Source organism: Rhipicephalus microplus, chromosome 6 (genome assembly GCF_043290135.1).
Source record: "Rhipicephalus microplus isolate Deutch F79 chromosome 6, USDA_Rmic, whole genome shotgun sequence".
Classification (NCBI taxonomy): domain Eukaryota; kingdom Metazoa; phylum Arthropoda; class Arachnida; order Ixodida; family Ixodidae; genus Rhipicephalus; species Rhipicephalus microplus.
The window spans coordinates 117604505-117627610 of record NC_134705.1 but is presented as its reverse complement, the minus strand read 5'-3'; the positions used below and the strand labels follow the sequence as shown (position 1 = coordinate 117627610).

The following is a 23106-nucleotide window of genomic DNA, read 5'->3' as shown; positions in this document are numbered from 1 at the left end:
TCTATCTATCTATCTATCTATCTATCTATCTATCTATCTGTCTGTCTATCTGTCTGTCTATCTGTCTGTCTATCTATCTATCTATCTATCTATCTATCTATCTATCTATCTATCTATCTATCTATCTATCTATCTATCTATCTATCTATCTGTCTATCTATCTATCTATCTATCTATCTATCTATCTATCTATCTATCTATCTATCTATCTATCTATCTATCTACGAAATATGTTTTGTTCCAGCGGAAATAAGCGATGAAGACGGTTATGGTGGCTCTAGCGCTCTCAGCGGAGGCAGTAGTGGTGGAGGGGGCGGTGGAGGTGGAGGCTCTCCCATTCCTGAACTATTTGTGCCTGAGGCACTTGAAAGTCACCCAACTGCCGTAAGTATTCACATGTTCACCAAGCTGATCCCATTTTTAGGCATCGGTAAAACACCAAAGTGCGTCATGTTTTTGAAGAGGTGGTTAAGCTTTTATTGTGCGTTGTTTCAATACAAGGGCGAAGGAATGATTGCTGCAGAAACAAATTAAAATGTTACGCAATTAACGGCAAGCAGGTCGGAACTTTCAGCGCACACCTCCAGTAGAAAGCATGCACAAAATGAGCATACACAACGTGAGCGCGGACTAACGACTGTTTCAGCTCGACACTTAAAGCACGCTGTTCAAACAAAAAGGAAGACGCACAAAATGAACGCTCAAATCTACGCAGTAGAAGCGAGAACAGTCACAGTCCTAACTTCTTTGTTTGTGAGCAACGGGCTTCTTTCGTAACCGTGGCCGCGGCAGTGAGCGAAATCACTTCGTACTCTTCCGACTCATGAGTCTGATGAGTGTGAAGGATAGGATAGACGACGGAGCTGGCGATTCCGGGAGCATGCCGATAACTGCTGATGGGGAATGAGAGACAGAAGACTTAGATGGACAAAGCACGCAGTGATGGACCGGTGTTTTCTACTGGAACTTGCCAATCACAGCCAAATGTCAATGAGACACAGAAGACTCGAATCGGACACAGAAGCCCACAGTCCGTTTTGAGTTAACGCGCTCGCTGCAAATTTTTATGGTTCAACAAGGCGCAGGAAAAGTCTCCCACCGACACTACCTTGAAGGTTGAAATCCAGTGCCTATATATACGGGGTGGCCAGTGAACGGTTGTGCAGCGTGAACCGTCCCCTTTGTTTTTAAATCAAGGAACTCGCTAGCAGACACTGTCTGTGTCGGCGTTGCGTGGTGAGAGGAAAAGCGTACGATAGGAGAAAGACGGGGATGGGTCTACTATGCGTATTGGCGGTGTAAACGCTGCTGGGAGGGATGCCTAGAGGAGAGTGAACGGTGGGCGAGGAGAAGCAGCGTGCGTCGGCCTTGCGAGGCGAGAGAGTGGAAGCGAGGGAGAGGAGAAAAGGGCGCTCATGCGCTGTAAGGATAGTCACGCTGCACACCGGATTAAGTTCGACCACATGACTCTTCGCATCTAGAATCCACACGATCAGTAGAGGCATCGGGGATGCGACGAAGACACCAAGGGCAAGGTCTGGCAGGTGAACGGGACTCGCTAGTCGGCTGAAAGACATGGCTAGTTGAAATAAAGATGACAACCACTCGCGAGCGAACAAAATATGCACGTGGTGCCAGGTAATGTCAAATATTTCCTTTGCTGCCAGAAAATATCACCGCACTATTGGCAAGCGTGAAAGACCGCTTTATAATTCAAGAAGCGTACGGTGGAGAGCTAGTCGCTTAGACACTAAAAATATAAATTACTACATTCAAGAGACATGAAGAAAGGTGCTTCCAGATACTGTTAGTCTGTGCTGGTCTCATCCCCATCTGTTTTCTTGTGTCCCGTTTGCAGGCGCAGTATTATGTTCTGCGCTTCATAAGTTGGTTCAGCCCCTGCCCCAAACTTCTAAGAAAAAATGAAAGGGGAGGGTGAGACTGGCTAAAAGGTCCCCTTGTGCTTTACCCTCATCACTCCCGTTGCATGCGTGGATAGATCCGATGTTTACAAGGCACATAAATTGGTGATGTGACTTCCAAGTTAGCAATAATTTTACACAGAACACCAAACTCCCAGGTCCTCCAAAAAAGTTTATCTATTACTAAGCATTTTTAAGGGAACAAGGTAAAATAACTTCGGAATGACATTTTAGTGGTATTTTTTTTTCACTTCGTTCTCAGGCAGTGCCGGTAGCTGTATCTCTTGTTGTCTCTTATTCTAATCATTCCTAAGCAAAATAAATTATTCAAGGACCCTTGGGAGAGCAAGTGAAATTGTGCTGCGGTTTTGTTTTCAACGACACTCTAAGAAAAAGTATGAATTATACTCGGAAAAGTTCTGCTACAGAACAATAATCGTCGTCAGACTTGCTCGCATTTCTTTTCTTGAAAACCCAGCCCTGGACACTTTGCTGTCGGGAAGGCTATGCCACACTTGTAACGTGCGCGCCGTTCGTGACCGCAAACACAGGAACCATGGTGATAGCGCGAGGAAAGTACTTGAAGTAGATGACGAATACTGTTGTCTTGCAGAGACACTCCATGGTCAAATCACATGGGTCGCGAAACATGGACCGAAAAGTGTGGGAAACCTATTGCAACAGGCATCAACGCCCGCGAATGGTTGTTGCGCGACTAGGTGAGGAAGGGACAATCAAAAGTAAATACTCAATTTAATTTTTTTAAAATAGCCATAATTGTATATATGATAAAGTTAACTAGCTATAAACTTACCTTACGATGTGTCTCACCCTTGCATAAATAGTTGATTTTCTCGATTTTTCGTCGAGTGTCAGAAGTGGGGATTAAGGGGCTTATCCAGGCGATTGGCTATCAGAGCTTGCGTTTTGTTCGGCGTGTTCTTTGGTTCAGAACGGTGCCAGGTCAACGAGGCATCGCTCACTTTTTCGTGGTTGTTTCATGTGTTCCTTCAGTACTTTACTTATATTTTATGTGCTCTTTACTGGTGTAACATTCAAAAGCTGAACTAGCTCACAGAATGTGTAAATGGCCACTCCTGTGACAGCCGACTGCTTTCACTGGTGCACGGCCGGCATGCATTCGGCTTCAGTGATGGTGAACGTGTTGTGCTCTCCGCTTTGGTGGCGTTGAAGCAACGAGACGCTGTACTGTACGGCTGACAAAGCTATATTTTCAAAGCTGCTGTTTCGCTGCAGTTGTTTTCGGCGATTGGGCATCGTGAGGTTTCGAACTAATGTGCTATTGCGCTCGTAAAAAGTTGTCTCACACTTACCTCGGCGAAGCTTTTTGGGCATGTAAGTACATCATTTGGATAATAGAACAGCTTTGCTTGCTCAAGCTTTGTGTTTTTTCTCTTCTCCCGCACGCATTTAGCCAGCCACAAGACAGAATAAAAGCGCGTATTAAGAATGACAACTGAAAGGTCGGCATTTAAGGAAAAAATCCATTTCGTGCAATGTAGGGCAAATGTGTGAGGTCGCAAACGCTTCCGGTTGTGACGTCGTATTTTATTCTTCATTTCTTGTTTGCAGTTAGTTGGCTCCTCCTCACGTAGGTTGCAACGGTGGCACCAGCTGCTGACTACTGAATCCATGCGCTTTTATACATATAACTTGGACACTCCCCAAACACTGAACTTTTTTAGAGTGATAAAAAGATCACTATCAGGGGGTCGTGCAGGTAAAGATAAGTTTCAGACGGCAGACAACTGTACAGCATTGCGTGCTCAATGTCTTAATTTACCGATGAAATTTTCCAGGTTCTGCCGATGCGTGCTCGTACTACCCAGCGCAACGAAAGCCACGCAACCGAGACGACCAAAGGCGAAGTGACCTGGCTCACCCAAGCCACCACGCCAGCACCTACTACTTGTAAGGAAAGCCCGAACTTATGTCGCGAATGACATTTTGTACGCAGAATTCCGACGTAGGCTGATCCTGCAGTAGTAACTTCGGCTATCCAGTGTTATTCTTTGCCTTCGAGGTTGTTAGTCTGCGCCGGTACCGTCTACATCTTTCTGGTTGTGTCCTGTTTGTTGGCGAAGTTTTATGTTTTGCGATTTATGAGTCGGTTGAACACCTGCCCGAACTTCTGAGAAAAAATGAAGGGCGAGGGTGAAAGTGGCTAAACAGTCCCCTCGCGTCCTCCCCCCATCACTCCCGATAGATGCGTGAATATATATATGGTTTCTAACAACATGTACTTGGGAATAATTTACCTAGATGGCTTTGGTGATTTTCACAACAAATCCATGAAGTGAATCACGACGAGTGGGGCGAAGCATCCGTCCATTCATCCTTGTGTCCAGCCATCCATGCTTCCGTCCGTCCACCCGTTCGTGCGTCCGCGCCTCTGTCCGCGCGTCCGTCAGTCTGTTGTCCATGTACGCTTCTGTGCGTCCTTCTGTCTGTACGTCCATCCATCGAGAATCACAGCACATTCACAGAGGGAGTTATGATGAGTATATATATATATATATATATATATATATATATATATATATATATATATATATATATATATATATATATATATATATATATATATATATATATATATATGTCTTTCTGTTTGTCCGCGGTAACGGTGATTTCCCTAACGGCACCAAACAATACCTCAAACGGCCAACCCCATCCGCAGTGCCTGCCAATATTTCTCAAGCATCAGCATTCACACTTGTGCAATTGCACACTTGTGCAACTATTGCGCATATATAAAGCACCATTACACCACCTTGATGCTCTGTATGTGTGCTTTCTTACTAGAGAAGGCACACATAAGTAATTCCAATGACCATAGTGTTTATCACGCTGCGCTGACAGTGCAACGCGATGCTGAAAAAGACAAGTGTTTCCAACGCTTCGTTAACACGACACATATCTGTGTATGCAGCATAGACAGGCGTGTCGATTCTGATTGAAAAAAGAAAGCGATGTGGCACATGGGACCTATGCATTGGAGCATTTGTAGAGTGCAGATTGTGTTATTCTTACTCGCTTATGGAGTGCAACCGAACACGAATAAATGATGTGGCTCGATATTTATCGGTGAGAATGGCGATTCCTTTTCCGCACAGAGGCGATAAGGTGTAAATGCGGCACGACTATCATGGCGATCAACACACTGCGCACATCAAATGGCGTAGCTTGGCGTGGGAATTCGGACACCCCCGCAGTGGGTGCAAAATTGCATCGGCCTGCCTTCTGAAGGCGACATGGCTAAATTTGACAGCGTGTGCTGCGCGCGCTCGTTTTTTTTTCTATCTACCAGACTGTTAGTTTAATTGCTGGTTGATTATTCCTAAAATTTTGCTTTTTCATGCTTCTGAAAGCTTGTGTACTTTCGTAACTTTCATGTTAAAAAGATACCCTTCCGTGTCGATCAATAGCAACTTCAAAGAGATCGTCCTGATGCCGTACAAGAGTACTGATCCCTGTAGAAGTTATCAGGACGGTAGCTCATCTTGGCTTCAAATAATTTATATAACAGAACTCTTTTTGAGCACGTTCCACGAAATACTGTTCCAACGTGTGCTTTGTGCAGCCACAACCACGCCGCAACCTCTTCTGTGCTCGGTCTCCGAGACGGCCACGCTGGTTTCCCTGTACCCGGACGACAACCTGTGTGACATCGTCATGTACACGCACGTTCGCGCGAGCAAGAACCAAATTTTGGCGGTTGACGACATGGACAGCTACACGACGTTCACCACTGTGTGTGGAGTAAAATACTCGAAGACCACCTGTGGAATTTCATTCGACGCTCGGTGAGTGCAGTTTGTGAACAGACAGGAATACACAAGATTTGTTCGACATGGCCGGATTTTAACATGAAAGTGACCGTGTCCATACCGGCTCCGCTTAGAAGGTTCCATCACGCATATGACTTTTTAAATGTATACTAACAGATCGCCAAGAAAAAATTAAGAAGAAAAGATTCTGTCACACGGAGTCGGACCGGAAACCTCTCAATTCAAGCGGGCGGCTCTAGCCATTATGCCAAGGAGTGTGCGTTGTCGATGAAGCTAACTGCAAGTCATTCATATATATATATATATATATATATATATATATATATATATATATATATATATATATATATATATATATAAAATTCATATATATATATATATATAAATATATATATATATATATATATATATATATAAATTTATATATATATATATATATATATATATATATATACAGTCGAAAAAAGGAAGACGACAAACGTACGAAACGCAGTTTTTACTAACGTTTCGGCAGGTGGGCCTGCCTTCGTCGGAGTAAATGATGAGAGGCCGCGCAGGGCCTATTTGGGCGGCTGGCTCCAGTATCACGAGCATGCGTAATTTTTCGATTTTCATGCTAAGTTGCAGATCAAGAATACAAGTGAATCGATAGATGTGATTGTATGAAATACACGTGACATTTCACAATAGTCATATGGCATATCTTACATACATGGTAAATTGTGTGCATCGAAGCAGGTTTATAAGACAGCACTAAAAAATAAAAAATAAAATAAAATTGGATGAATAGAAACACGCGCTGCGCAGATTCATACAGGGTACCAAAGGACACATAATTCTTGCATGAGAACACAAATCTCTAAGGATAATCTATGAAATGAGCAAAATAAGAAGTGAATAAACAGAAAATTGAAAAGGCAAAGTTGATAAAAAATATATATAATAACTCAATACAAGAATTTTCAAAGGTATGCATGACATAGAAAGGAGACAATGTGTACGCAATAATACGAAAATAGCTGAACAAGCACGGCAGACATCCACCAGTCATTGTTAAGTGTATTAACGAACTAAGGCAACATGCTAGTAAGTGTTCCCGGGCTTTCGTTCATTCCGTTTGAGAGAGTTTGGAATTTATGAATAAGGAATGACTCTCTAATTTCGCGATCATGGTGTGTCTTGAAACCAGATTCAATTATTGTGGCTTGGATGTTACTGAAGGAATGACCTGTGTCGGTGACATGTCTTGAAATTGGTAAGTGAGGAAGGGCATGTACATGAGCTCTATGATTGTTGAATCGGTACCTAAAAGCAGTTTCAGTCTGACCGAGATACTGTAGATGACAAATTGAGCACTCCAGCAGATAAATGGCGTTCTGTGTGTCACAATCGAAATTGCCTCTGATATTTATTTTGAAATCAGTCGCTGTGCTGGTGACACAGGTTGTCGTAGTCATGTGAGCGCACACTTTGCAGCGAGGTTTTTTACAAGGATGGCAACCAACCAGTTGAGTGTTGTCATCACATTTGGTTTTAGACGAAGTTAACAAATCGCGTAGATTGCAACTTAGCATGAAAATCGAAAAATTACGCATGCTCGTGATACTGGAGCCAGCCGCCCAAATAGGCCCTGCGCGGCCTCTCATCATTTACTCCGACGAAGGCAGGCCCACCTGCCGAAACGTTAGTAAAAACTGCGTTTCGTACGTTTGTCGTCTTCCTTTTTTCGACTGCATTTCCTACCGGAACCATTGGATTTATCTCTCGCCTATATATATATATATATATATATATATATATACATATATATATAAATATATATATATATAAATATATATATATATACATATATATGTTTATTTATTTATTTATTTATTTATTTATTAGGCACTACTTAGGCGTATGCCCTAAAGTGATCGATGTGTCATTCGCGCGTCAACAGAGAGCACCGTAGTGCGAGGAGCAAGCAAAGTCGTGTGCGCGAGAAGCCCGGGGAATCTTGCATAGCACCTCTGCTTGCGGTTTCTGTGTTTCCATGGCAACCTTGGCCCTGGCTGCCAAGTGCGACCAAGGTTGCTCGCACAACAGCGGAGGTGGCGTACTCTTGTCGTTCTGCTTCCCCGCGAATCTGCAGCTTCGCGGGAGAGTGTGTAAGCGATTCATAATGGAGCGAACTGCTCTGAGACAACAGAGCGCGCAAACTCTCTCGCCGTCGACCAGTGAAAGTATTAAAGCAGCTTGAGTTGGTAAAGCCAACGCCTCTTCTATTTTTTCAATGCCAGATGCGCTCAATTCAGCCTTTCACCACCATCTACTCTAGCCCTTTCCTGCTCTCGCATATCACTTAGCCTCCGCGTTTGCTTTGCGGTCGTGGAAGGAGCCATCCAACATTGGCCCCTCGAGACGGAAATCATATGAAGTAATTTGTTGGTAAAGCTGCGTACAGATTTGTAGCGGAAGGAGTTGGGGGGGGGGGGGGGGCGTGTTGCATTCTTTGTGTTCACAGTGTAGCGTGTCACCGTTCGTGGCGCTGTGCGGGCAACCATTGGAGAAGCATCACTGCGACGCTGCTGCAGGTGCTGACTGTAAGAGCACTGTGAGGTGGTGGCGGGGTTGCTTCGAGCCACGAGGAAGGAGCACGAAGGAAGAAATCTGACAGACACGTGATATTCGAGAGGAAAACACGTCTATCGCACCTCCGTGGGAAAGCCCTCAGACGCAGGTGTGACTCAAGCAGCGCTACCCATCGCATCACAACCACTGCCTCAAACTAAGGCGGACTGATGGCTATACCGTTGAGGAGCACACGTTTAGACTCGCTCTCTGTATTTCGTGCCAAATGGTTGTACCCCCGTGATCTCCGACGACAGCACAGCTCTGGCCGACTGGGCTCGCCCTACGCCATCTCCTGACGGACAAGAGCTCTCGCCGAGTGGTGCCCCGTCCTCAGACTCCTGCGACGGCCCATCTTTCTTATTTTCTCCTTACTTCCCTCTCTCGCAGGCCCTGCGCCTCACTCTTTCCTGCCTTTCTCTCTATCTCTATACCTTTTATTCCTATCATTCTAATCCCTCCTTCACCCCCACCCCTCGTGAGCTACTGTTGAGGGGCCCTCCCCCCGAGAGACAGTTACGGGCTTCACTTTTCCCTTCTTTTCATTTAAAATCATCTCTCCCCCCACACTAGCACTGAAGCAAATGAAAGAGTCGATGCTAAAGCTTGGATGATGAATACCTAGAACTGGGGAAACGTATGGCAGTGGGTACAAAAAAAAACACAAAAACATGCTATTGCATGTCGCACTTATGCGTGGTGATTCGCAGAGGTTTTGCAGTGGTTCCTTGTGTCTTTTCGCAGCTTTGTCAAGGCCTCGCAATTCACGAGTGACATATCAGAGGAGCTCGCTCTCTTACGGCGGCAGAACGTCGTGCATTTAGGCATCCTCAACATGTACGACTACGACAACAGAGTCCTGGAGGCGTCCCTCTACGTGGAGCCTGCTCTCGATGTAAGACGCATTTAAAAGCACCGACTTGCCGGCTGCCTTCACTACTTCGTAGTGCTTAGGGATAGTTATTAAGAGAAAGCAATTAAGATGATCAAATACAGACACTCAAATAAAAAGCACAGCATAAATGCTTTATGGTATTTCGAAATAAGAAACATATAAATGGATAAATTGTATTAATACAAACAGAACACTATTTGCGCAGTTTGGTAATTGTTGATTCCTTTTTGTGTTAACGCTGGTCATTGCATCACCCGAGATTAATTGCTAGACTGTTTGTTATCGACAGATCAACCCTATTCGTTCGACGGTGGCAGAGGCAACGCCCAATGAGGAATCAGGAAATATATGGCATGATGTGTTACAGAGCATGCGGTTATAAGGACCCGATACCACTCCAAGTTTAAAGAAAAGATAGTGTATTCTTTCTTGCTTTTACACCGGCAGTTGCTTTTTCTCGCTATTTATTTCTACATAAAACATGCCCGCAATGCCAGCACTATGTGTTGAGCCTATCAGGATAAGGCTTTCGGCAATACCCTATTATCTTTGTTTTCAAAGTAAAAAAAAAATGCCCGAAACGAGGTGAAACGAGCTTATCACGAGTGATAGTCATGCGAAAAAAGGCAGTACGGCTGCAAAGCAATTAACAACCTTATACCCTCGTATGCGAACCTGTTGATAATACTAATATTAAAACTTAAGTTTACGCCCTAAAACTAATGATGTGATGATGAGCGACGCTGTAGTGGAGAGCTCCGGAATTTCGACCATCTCGTGATCTTTAATGCGCACTTAATACAATGCACACTACATGGGCCTCTACCATTTCGCCTTCATCAAATTGAGACCACCCTGGCCGAGATCGAACCGGTCACCTCCGGCTTAGCTGGTGATCAGCCCAACCACTGATCCAACGTGGCGGATGTATATGCAGCAATCGAGAACCTATTATGACGTCACGCAAACAGACTGCTGGCTTCGTGAATCGCGTCTAAAGAAAGAGAAAGCCAGAAGAGAAAGGCGCACCCATTCTTCGTATTTTAGTATGCTAATGTTAGCTTTAAGATTTTGGGAAATGTGAAAATGAACTTTATTTAGCATGATTTTCAAAGGCACACTATAGAGGAAAGAGAAAATTAGCGTATTTGGAAACTATAATTCCGCATTCCCGAAAATGTCACTTATACCGTTAGACGACACTTCGTTAGTGAGCAAGCCCGCGAAAAGAAAATGCGGCTGGAGACGCCACCTTGAGATTCCCTCACTAAACAACTTGACGTATGTGTATACAGGAGATTTTTATGCAGTCTACGAGATCCTACGTAGTTCCTAATAGGTAAAATTCAAGTGCTTCCTCATCTGTGGGTGCCATAGATTTAGCATACGATGTTTCATAAAACTTCATCTAGCCAATGTCACGCAAATACGATACATTTTGTTATCAGTGACGTCACGTGCGGAGATTTGGGCACAAAATATCAGTATGAAACTTCAACATTGATTTTATCCTTATTTAATGAACCTATGATGCAAAAATTAGACAGTAGAGTGTTCAGAGTGCACTTCATCATTCTAAAATAATTCATATTTCCACTTTTTTGTCCCCTTGAGCATAGAGTTTCCTATATATACACTAGAGTGAACTCTGGCGCTAGTGTCTAAGGGAGTTTCAACGCACGGCGCTTCGCCGAGCATAGTACAAGGACTTGTCCAGTCTTCGTACTTCTGGCTCCGTGTGTGTTTGTGAGGCGTGGAGCTGCTTTCTCACGAAACAAAAATAAGTAACTGTTCAGTGGTTGCGCTTCACCACCTTATACTTTTAGGCTTACCGTTTCAAATCAACTAACGAAATTGAAAAGGGTTCGTTCTTTCTTTCGAAACAAAACCTAAACACAGAAATTAACGAAGCCACAATTGCCATTTGTCCCCCGCAAGTACGAAGACTAGGCAAATTTGTTTACTACCAATCATTCCCATTGTAGCTGAACGGTAGCAGTGCCAGAGTCCCTTCTAGTTAATTTTAAAAAACTGTGTCCCTATGAGCTTGTTGGCTGGAACAAGGCCCCAATATCAAGAGGGCTTTATTTTGAAACGCTTTATATCATCCCTGTTCAAACAGTTCACGTTTACAGGTGTCGTCTCTGTCAGTCACAGTTCCAAGAAAAGCCACTTACGACGGTTTGAGCCGACGTGAGCTGTACGGGAATTACGAGACGTAATGCGGTGGTGATGTGCCTCACTATGGTAGACTACAAGGCTCCATGAACTGTTGCGGGGTAAAGGTTCTGGCACATAAACGGAGTACTGGGCATCGAAAACACCCCGTGTAAACATTATTCCGCCTCAGATCTGCGCTTTCATTCGTAACGCTTTGTCGAGTAAATTTTAATATCACAGGTTGTACATCCCAAACCATGATTAGGAGACGTCGTTGTGGAGGTCTCCGGAAATATTAGGCCATCTGGCGGGATTTAACGTGCATTAACATTGCACAGTACAGGGGCCTATATCATTTCGCCTCCACCTAAACGCGATCATTACGGCCGGGAGCAAGACTACGACCTCCGGGTCAGCAGCGAAGCACCATAGCCACTATTCCACTGAGGCGGATGTCGAGTAAATTTCGAGCTTAGAAAATGCTTATTAGACCAATAATTGAATACGCGAAAATTGTCTGGGATCCATTCACGATGACAAACATATCAAATATTAAAAAAACTTCAGTGTTTAGCAGTACGGTTTATATCTAATAAATATCGATGGACAGATTCCCCATCTCAACTGTGTGCACTAGCAGAGGAGGAGGAGGAGGAATAAATGAGGAAGGACAGGGAGGTTATGCACTAGCAAAGCTACCCACAATTGAAGCTAGGACAAAACACGAAACACTTAAGTATCTTCACCTCAATATTGATAACCGTGTTTATGTAAGGTATGCTGAATATTTCAGTATTTTTCGTACTAAAACTTCTAGGCATCGCCATTCAATACTTATTCCTGCACCTGCTGTTTCCACCAATTGTTTTAGGTATAGATTTTTTCCAAGAGCTATCAATAGACGGAATTCGTTGAGCGATGAAGCATTTCAAGCTCATCTATAGATATGTTTTTAAAACACCTATAGCACATATCCTCGTTCATAATTAATGATGCCTTTTTTGTCTCTGCATGGTCTAGTGCATTCAATGATTAAGTTCTTGGTCGCGCTATTGGTTGCGTTTTTTTTGATGGCTTCATTGTTGTCCTTTAATTTGTTACTTCTGATTATATTTGTTAGCTATGTTCTGTTCTTAGAAGGTTCGCTATTTTTTCATGTACTTTTTTTTTCACTCCTGTAACATCCCTATGTAAGAGCTGACAGTAGTCGTAAATAAATAAATAAATAAATAAATAAATAAATAAATAAATAAATAAATAAATAAATAAATAAATAAATAAATAAATAAACAAATAAATAATTAGGTAAATAAATAAATAAATAAATAAATAAATAAATAAATAAATAAACAATAAAATTTTACCTGTCCTTCCTTGCGTGCTGAGCGATCAAGCAGTGAGCAGCTCGACAATTTCAAGAAAACTATACTATAACATAGATGTCGGAATGTTTACAAGAGAGACTGATGTGATTGCCGCAACACATGCCTTAGTTTTCACTGAAACGTTCAAGAGCGCGAGTGCAAAGAAATATTTAGTTTTTCGGTATCTGTGGTAGTGCGTAATTGTACGAATTGAGATGGAAGAAAGTCATTCTTTTAACAACTAAACAAAAACGAAAATGAGAAGTGCACTCGACCATGTTTACATCTTGTGGTTGTCTGCGTTTCTCGCGCGGTTAGTCACGATGAATAAGCGCCAATTGACCCATTGTTTTGTCCCACTTTCAAATAACCGTTTTCTCTGTATTCATTTTTGTTTACCAGAGAATAACGAGGCTGAAGGCACCAACGTCACGAGTTATTTATGGAATCGGCTTCTTCTTCTACAACAAAAAGATCTCCTGGAACAGACTGCAGGTTCTGATCCTCGCGTCGAATGCGTAAGTTTTAGCAAAGCTTGAATTTAGGCTAGTTTGTGTACGTCATTGTAATGTTGCGCTAAGGGGGAAGGTACGAAGATGTCATGAAACAAGAGGACAGGACAGGTGGTGCATGCGCAAACTTTCAACTCTTGTAAGTTGAAACTCACAAATCTCAACTTACCTGTTTAAACTATCAAGTCAGTTGAAAGTTTGCTTACCATTTGTCCCGTGCTATTGTTTCGTACTTCTTTGTACCTTTCGTTCGTCGCAACCACAATACACTACGTAAGTTCTACATCACGGACATCATCAGCTGATCAATTCAAATAACCAATGCCTCAAGAATGGTGTTAATGCTTCCCTGTTCAGTTTTAATAAGGCGCAAGTGCAGAGAAAGTCAAAGCACGGATAAAACAACAGGCGAATGAACAACTGCATGGATGGCTGAATAGGTGAACTGAATTTCATAGATGTCTTTCTCCATAGTCGTAACAAAATGAGGAAACCGGAATGACATGCCCGAACTATGAGATGAAGATGACATTCCACTGCAATCATATCTCCAAAATGCAGATGTGTTTGTAGCGAAATGATAACATCAGGGTTAGGCACTGAACATGATGGCATAATACATATTCTGCAATAATCGTCATGGAAAGATAAAATATCAGCATACATACAATAAATTTATTGTGACTAACACTGCGGAATAACTTGACGAGCTACGCAGACTGTGCCGTCTTAAAATAACTACATGTTTTGTTTGTCCTACTATCTCAATTCCTATTTTACTTTGGATTTATTGAGCTGGAGAGCAGGATTGTAGATTCTTCGATAAATATTTTTTTTACTTATTCATACAACATTTTAAATTGCTTGATGATTATCGTACACTGAAATCTCGAGCATTACAGGTTTCTCAAATGCAAAAAAGTAGCGCTATGGCTCCTCTCCTTCATTAATCTAGATATTTTCCTCAGAACGCACCCGTCGAATTGGTCTCTCCGTAGCTGTCTTTTCCCTACAGATACATCGGTCGCGTAATTTGTTTTCCATTCAGCTGCAGTTAAGTAGCTGTCTCATCGAGACCGTTCCTCTCATTATTGTGTTTGGTATACGCATTGCCTTGGTGAGTAATTTTTCTACCCACTGGCTTAAATTTCTTCGCTCGTCCTTATATACCACGGCCCTCCGCAAGAGAGTTAAGCAGGGGGCTAACTAATCTCCATAACTCATAGCTCAGGCCCCTTGTAGAACAAGTTATTGTGAAAGGAACGTGTGAAGCCATCTTTTTGGTCTATTTTGTTAACCTATTTTGCATGCAGGAAGGACATCATCGTTGTCATCACCTGCGTGTTGAGTGTGCCCAGCGCCAGTGCGTGCATCGCTCTGCCACCGACGACCTTTAGGAGCATCAGTGACTACCCGCCCAGATTCGTGAGTGTGGACTGTCACATAATGGACCCTTTCGTGCTAAAGAGAAATACGTTTTTGACAAAACTTTGACATAGTCACATATTACTGCACTAATTGGCGTAACGTCTTCGATTCAGCAAGGCTTGAACTCGGGAAAGCTGGTGCAACATTTGAATGAAGTGGCCCTGATTGAACCGCAGGAAGGCCTACAGACAAAGAGAGCAAGCTAACTGTTTGGACAAACTTGCAACAGTTCATTTTGGTGAAAGGACGTCTAACGTTTTTTTACTGAAATTTTACTGGAACTTTAGGAGCATATTGTAGGCCTCTTCTATGTCTCCTTGGCGCATTGTGCCTTTTGCTCGGCGCAGTTGCATCAAAATATTCACCAGCAACTTTGGCTACTCTTTCGAAGAACTAAAGGCAGCCGTGTTAAAGTATCTCTACGGGCCATTATCAATAACAGTAACTGAGGTGTAACTATATAACTGTAATTTATACAAGAATATTTTACAGAAATACTTAAGGCTGCTACAGACATGCGTGCTAATCTTATTACCATTTTCTTAGTGAACCGCCCACCTGGCGTGCGTAAGAGGATATACCTGTAGCTACGGATACAATGATTAGCCAGCTGTGACAGCTAAGCACTATATTGACTGTTGTGATACATAACACATTAGACGAAGCATTCATGCTGTTCACTCACAACACTGTATTTGGAGCGCGCATATACAACTCACAGGGTCTCTTATGCATTGTGCTAAGACGACTCGTTGCAAAAGCTGCCTACTTTTTCTCCTCTCTCGATGTACTGTTCCCATCTCGCCCCTCTCCAAAAGCTTACTGCCCGTAAGGCGGTTTTGTACTGCTTCCAGGTTAAACGCAACTTAGTAATCCCTCGAAACATTCACACATTCACACTCACTTACACACACACACCACACACAGCGATTAAGTGCTGTGTGCTGCGTGTTATTCTTCAGTGGAAGCGAGTGTAAATGTGTGAGAGGTTTGAGGGATTCCTGTATATCGCTAAATCTACTTACAATATGACGAGTTATCAACCAGCCAAACCGCAAGATTGAACTCTGCCTTTCTGTATCCCCCTTGTTTTTTCGTTTCTTTTTTTTTGTACTGCTTCCACAATGAGCTCACTACTAGCCGAGGGACAGTGGCGTGCTATGTTGGCACCATGTGATGTCATCGCGATGCCACGATAACAAGCTTCGGCTATCTTTGGCGCTCTGATGACGTCACGATGACGCCATGTGTTAACGGCATCATGTAATGGTATTTCACATCACTCGTGTCGACGGCGACGCCACCAGACGCCAACGCCGATGGTCAGTTTTCGTGTCTGAAGAGCATCTAAGGCTTTCGCATTAATATGCACCCCAAGTATGGCACCTACAAGGCAAGTCCTCCGGGCAGGACGATAGCTCCATTTAGGTTACAGGCACAAATGCTGAGCGCGAGACAGCCTGTCCTGAAGCACGTGTTTATCCACCGTGCACAGTACCGCAAGTGTAAACAGATGCTTAGAGTGCCAGTTGTAGGGGCTAATGAGGCGTAGGTAACAAGATCACTTTATTCATCGCCTAACGTAACTCCCTGAATGCCGATGCTTGTAATGTTAAGAATCAGCCGCTATCCAGAAAACTCTTCTTAGAAAGGCAACGCTGAGGGTATTGCAGTGTTCGTGTCTAACGAACATAGTAAATGCTGAAAAGAATGTGAGACCTAATGAGAGTGGGTACTTTCCAGTTCTTTGCTTTCTAGGGGAACAGCTAGAAAAGAATGCAATTAATTGGCCGTACTAGCAATTATATTTCATATATATGTCATAAATGTTCATGATTTTTGGTGGCTGTGTTGACAAATGCTCCCGAGAATTGCGGAATACGATGATAAAATATTTGGTGATGTTTCTTTAACGCGTTTTTTGAGCACCCAAGGGCTTGATGGGTTAAATTAAGTAATGTTCTTGGTTTTCCGGGTGACACACAATGTCATTAATAAACAAGAATTTAAATTCGTAGTGGGCGCTGCTCACCCTTTGGAATTTATTCAGTTCATTGCAAAAACAAAAAATACACTTGAATGCATTCTAGCTCAGTGTCATTTCTGTTACTGCTACGTTTACAAAGTGCCAGATGTGTTAAATTCTACTTCTAGAGGTGTTCTAGTCACCAGGCATTCTACAACGTCTGTCGTTTCTGAATCCCATAAGCGCAATGTTAGTTGTGTGTTAGCCCTTCATAGAAGTGTGGCAGCTTGGGCTAGTTGGTATGACATGACAAAAGTTCAGCGCGGGAACGGAACGACGACACAGAGACAATAAGGACACGTGTCCTTCGTGACCTTCTTGTCTCTGTGTCGTCCTTCTGTTCTCGCGCTATAACTATCGTTAGTCCTTCAGCTCTGAAAATTTCGGGAGCAAGATAGCTCGGATGTAAACTCAATAAGGTATGCTATCAATATCTTGGCGCCGCCTACGGTCCGAGTTAGTAACTTCACAAAGAACTATGCCGTTAAAGTGTTTCGGGAAATGCACATATTCAAGACCGTTTACTTAATGTGGAAGGCTCATCAAACACGCACAGAGCCATGCAAACTGCCATTCGTCTGTTAGTATTTAAAAATCACAGTAATCCGTATCAGCACAATCAATCGTTTATTCAGTCATTCTGTCATAAAAGACTTGAAAACTTAATTCAGATGAGAAAGATTCCAAAGCTTGATAATGAAAAATAATTATTTTTAATTTTCACGCTTGCACAAGGAGACCTTGCTCTTTTTATTCATAGAAACTGTGCAATACAATTCGGTTTGCTCATACATGTATCAATATTACGCCCGAATGAACCAGTGCAGCTTCAGAGGAAGCAGCCTGCCTCTATGAGGGGCAAGCTTAATTATTCTGAACAAATTGAAGATCACAGTTATCCATCATCATGGTAATTGCGTATTTTTGGTCGCGCACTTGGTTCTTTGAAATTTCTAATTTGTGGCAGCAGGTAAACAACTCGCAGAGTTCCCCACTGAGTGAAAAAAAAAACTGACGAAGCTGACTAGTTTCACAACACTCGCCGAATTCCTGTTAACGACTGCCATTGCCCGCACGACGTTGTTTGTTCACTACGTTGTGGCGGAGTTCTCATTTTTCTCGCATTTTTCATCTCCAACTGGTACAGGACTACGTGGTGCAAATGGCTAACGACAGTTTCAAGCCCCCGAGCCAAGTTTTGGCCTTCGCCTTCCAGATGGGCACCCTCATCTACAACATGACTTATCCCCACCGGCGGCCCACCGACGCAGTATACGAGAACTGTAGCGGCTTCATTATCGGCGACAGTTCACAGGTTAGCCGAGTTCTATGAACTGTGTTGTGTCAGAGGATATCAAAAGGACGCGTGGTGGACAGAATTATTCAGAACCCTCCACTACGGCGCCTATACTAGCCTAAAGTTGTTTGGGTCATTGGAACCCATAAAGAAACACAATTGAAGAGTTTCAATATTTATTTCATTAAGACCACCAGTATGCCATTCTCTCTTAATAAGAATAAATTTTTTTTAGGTTTAGTTGTGGGCAACCTTCAAGTTACCTTTACCCAAAAGATAGAGCGCTTTATTGAGCTATTCCGAGTGCCGTCACGAAAAAAAATGAACCCCCCCCCCCCCCCCCTGAGAACAACTGTTACAATCTGACCTCCAACAAGCATGAAATCTGACCACAACCTGTTGTACAAAAACGCGTACGCTGATGAATACCAAAACAGGTTATAAAAACACTCTTTGCGAGTTCTTTCAAACGTTTATTCACAATATCACTGCAGCTACTACTTCTAGATCGCTCAAGTTTTGTTTGTCATTTCGCAATAGCGATGTTCCTTTAAGATACTAGCCATCGTAAACTGTGCCCACACTCTCTCTAACTAGCGCGCCGAGCGAGTTCCTCAGCGATAGTGGCGGTCTCCTTTGAGAATGGCATGACGTTGTGTTAGGCATACCAGCGTGACGTCACGTCATGGCCGCATACGCTATCCGAAACGCAAGATTTGTCTAACGTAGCGACAGCAAATAATGACGTTCGTACAAACCAGCCCACTGCTTGCTGGGCGTGGTTCTGTGCGGTCGGGTGAACGCTTGCCAAAATGCATAAAATGATTTTGAAATTTCGCAGCGTAATTTTCAATAATTACCCCAATTTAAATGCTTATAATTTCGAGCTTGTCTCCCTAGCCGGCACCTGCTTCGTGCTTTCATCTACTTCCGATTACGGTGGAGCCGGACATCTTTGTACTAGTAAATGAATCTTTTTTTTTTATAATTTCTTGCCCCTAGACCTGCGCAGCTGAGGAAGAGATTCTGACAGCTGAAAAGGCCGCCGGTAGCGTCGCTAATGTTCAACGGAGGACGCTGTTCTACACCTATGACACCGTTGAAACGATGAGGGAAAAGGTATATATTTTCACTCATATTCTTCTGCGATAAAAACTAGAAGCAGACAAAAATGTAGATGCGTCACAGTTCCTACTGCCAAATTACTTTATGACAGAATTTTATTCGTGTAATAAATAATTCCGACACATCGTCATATCTGTACTTTGTTTATAGGTGAAAAGGTATGTGGATACATGATGAGTTAGTAGAAGTGCAATAAAGACAACTTAGAAATATATGAAAACGTACTTGAAATCAACGCTGGAATATTTTAGTCTCATCGAAAAAGATACAACTGTGTCCGTATACCCATGGCACGCTTTGCTTCTTTTGGGACCAACAAACGCCAACCACTACATCTTTTGTGGTGGCACGCAAAGCAGATAATAAAAAAAAATAGTAACCAATATGCTTACCGGTGCGTGAGACTGTCGACGTTCTCAAGCTCGATGAGAACTTCCATCCGAGCGGGTTGTAACTGTTTGACATTATCGGCGCTTCGAATCTTGTTAGAAATGATGTGGGTTATGTGGCGCAATTGACTTCAGGATATTTTCATAGGATGCTTCTGGTATTCGGTAAACACGTCCAGAAATAGAGAACGAACCACATTAAAAAGAATATTGAAAGATTAAAAAGAACAGCAAAATTTAAGTTTAAAGCTTGTACTCAAGATTCGGCGCACTCGATATTCCCGAGAAGCAGCGAAAATACAGAGGTACCACTCACACCAGCCCTGCAAGCCGTGTAGTGGGGCACCCTTGATTTATCTACGATCTATGCATTTTAAGAAATGATTTATCCAGTGATTCTATTGGTATGCAATAGGTTAGAATGGGCGTACCTATTTTGAATGAAGGAACGCACATAACATCCACGCTCTGCAGGTATGAGCAAGCAAACTTTGTGCGTGGTATCAAAGACGACCGCTAAGAGCTCATATGAATCAAGTTCATTAGATACTACGAGATTTTCACTGCTCTGACACAAAGGATATCTTAAAAAGAATCGCTTTCAACATTTGTATCCGTTACTTGTGTATTTCGTATATATGCACTAAATACTGGCTAATTTGATAAGTACATTTTTTGTTTCAATATTGAATGCACGTTGCCTTGGCTTTGTTTTTTTGTATTCTGGCAGCTATTATATAGTCATATACCGAGGAATACTTTTACGCTCGTATAACAATAATTGTGCATTTTTAAGCAGCTTGTGCGGCTATGCATAGCGTGCGTATTCAGTAACAATAAAATTTGTTGAGGTTTATAGTCCCGAAACCACGATATGATTATGAGAAACGCTGTAGTAGAGGGCTCCGGAAATTTCTACCACCTGGGGTTCTTTCAAGTGCACAATATCAAACACACGGGCCTTAACTCTTTTCGCCTCCCCGGAAACACTGTCGCCATGATCGGTATTCGAACCCGTGACCTGGGGTTCAACACTATAGCCACTAGGCCACCGTGGTGGATGGTGGATTCAGCAGTTACAGCTTCCAGGATGGTTGTACCCGATTCTTTTCAGTAAAATGTTGGAGCTTTGCAGAGAAACACGCAGGTAGTGTTTAAACTTAAATTCATGCCGAAATTATTGAAATTCTGATAAGCTGAATGTTTAGCGCTGCTGAAATGAGGCACTAAGTAGTTGTAGCTGCACGCACGAAAATATAAGCTTGGGTTTCAGAAAGTTGGAATAATGAATTTGAACTCGACCTATTTCTGACTGCGACATGTCTAAGCATAATTGATTTGAAAGAATATATGTCGGGATGACTTGTACTCTCGTTATGTTTTAGATACGAGCGTACGTGCACGACTTTTATTGCCTGAGAGGCTGCTTCACGCAGTTTATTTCTTGCCGTTGTTACGCATTCTGTCTCCGAGAAAATATTGATTCCTCGTAGTAATCGCATTTATATGGTTAATTGTTGAAATTCGGAAGTTGTTGATGGTACGCTAGTTCATCTCAAGCTGCCCGTGACACCTTTATTTCCAGAGGACCGCGAGCTCTAGAGAAAAAATTAAGTTGAGTTTTAGTTGTAACAAAACCTATACTGCAATAGTATTTTTTTTCAGGCGGAGTTCGTCATGACTACAAACAGAAAGAGGGCCAACTTCACGTGGTTCCTGTTCAATGTGCACTTGACGGACATCTCCAAGAAGTGTCGCCCCAACGGTCCTTTCGAGCGGCTCAGAGAATTTAGAAAGTTCCACTACGACATTAGCCGGCGTCGGCAGACAGTATGAAACTCTCAATGCACGGCCACGTTCATTCGAACACCGAAGCTGGGCGTCTGTTGGGCTATTCCAAATATCACCGCAATGAACTTAGTTTTCTAACGTTAAGAGTGCCAACCCGTGATTGTCATATATTTTATACCGCCGAGGCGAAATAGTCTATAGATGTTTTGCACATTACTGCAATGCGTTCATAATGTGCTTGATTATAACATTACGCTTCACTGATTTATAGGTTTTATAAAATGAAGTAACGTTGCAGACCTCTTGCAGCGTGTGTTTGTCTTTGTGCAGTTTTTCAGCGATGTGGATATGTGGATTTCAGGTCGGACACCACAAAACGGGAGACCCAACCCGGCTTTCAAAAGCATCAGTGGATTACAGCTGTTGAGACAAGTTGTGTGGAATGTTCAGTGAATTTGACATTCTTTCATTTCCCTACTGCCATCCCCCATGGATACATCTTTCCCGGGGAGAAAGAAACGAATAAGACAGTGACGTCCCAAAAATTTGTAGTCTTGCCTAATAAATATATTGAGTACTCAGACTATTCTACTTTTTGCAACAGAAATTATGATGTATGCTAAATTGTTTAATGGCAGTATTCTACAGAGAAACATTGTTGTTGACGGCACATGTTTTTAATTTTTTTCATTTGCAGATACTTCATTCCCCTCCTCAGGCCAATGCAGGAGTGAATACATTGGATAGTTTGGCATAATTTGAAGATTAAAAGAATAAGCAATTAACAATTACGCATTTGGACAGTCATATCAATGTGCACTACATATATGTTTTTGTTATGCGATAAGGTGGCCATCAAAATATTTTCATTGTAAGTCACTCAGATTCCATAGAATCATGCCATTTTCTTATTAAATTGAGCGTAAAGCATAGTTTCGTTTATTTCAGCTTTGTTGATAATTTATGATTCATTATACTCTGCAGTCGTTTACAATCAGCCCGCAGTACAAATTGGCGGCTCGGCAGAAATATGAATACCATTATTATACACTAAAACAATAGGATGCCTGGGAACTGAGTTATGCGGTACACTGGAATACACTGATAACTCTTCCGAGGCACACATTTATGCTATACGCCTTGTCTTATGTTTCTTAAGCAGCATGCAGCGAACGTTAGCACCTCCCTCTCATTACGCATAGCTAATAATTGTTCTTAAATTCTGATGAGAAACGACGTCAAATGCTTCAAAGAAAAAAAAAATGGCATAGGTGTGGCCTTTTGTATTCATCACCAATTCCCGCTGCTGAATAATGGCAGATAAACCAGATCTAAATCGATGTCTGAATGATTTCCGAAATACACGTTTACCTCACCCACACAATTGAACAGGCATTAATGCATGCGTGTCCGAAGCTATGGAAGCTAAAGTGCAGGGTCTGCAAAGCAGTACTGAATCTAGCAAAAATGATACTATTGCCATGGGAACTACACAGACATTCTCGACGGATGCTTGAAGTTGGTGTCACCATCGCTGTCATGTTCTGTATAAATTGCAAATTTATGATAAACCTCGCGCAGCATATCTTCCACCCGTGGGTAAGAACGCGTGAGCAGGTGCGATGATGGCAACTGTACAGCAAAGATCAAAAGAGCCGGCTCGGAAGGTGAATGCGATAACATCACCCGCCGTGTTTTAGATCTGCCATCGAGTGCTTTTCGAGCGGAGACGAAACGACTCACCCGTCTTGAACGAGCATAAAAGGATTCGT

General features: G+C 42.6%; 1 protein-coding gene across 1 annotated transcript; it reads left to right on the top strand.

Annotated features, from left to right (window-relative positions):
- Positions 1-5669: 5669 nt before the first annotated feature.
- On the top strand, positions 5670-22276 carry LOC142765998 (uncharacterized). The gene is made up of 7 exons (XM_075867808.1): positions 5670-5749; positions 9092-9242; positions 13169-13284; positions 14592-14703; positions 17880-18047; positions 19032-19148; positions 21209-22276. Exons 1-7 carry the CDS (start codon positions 5670-5672, stop codon positions 21377-21379), a joined length of 915 nt encoding a protein of 304 aa, XP_075723923.1. The 3' UTR covers positions 21380-22276.
- The last annotated feature ends 830 nt before the right edge of the window (positions 22277-23106 follow it).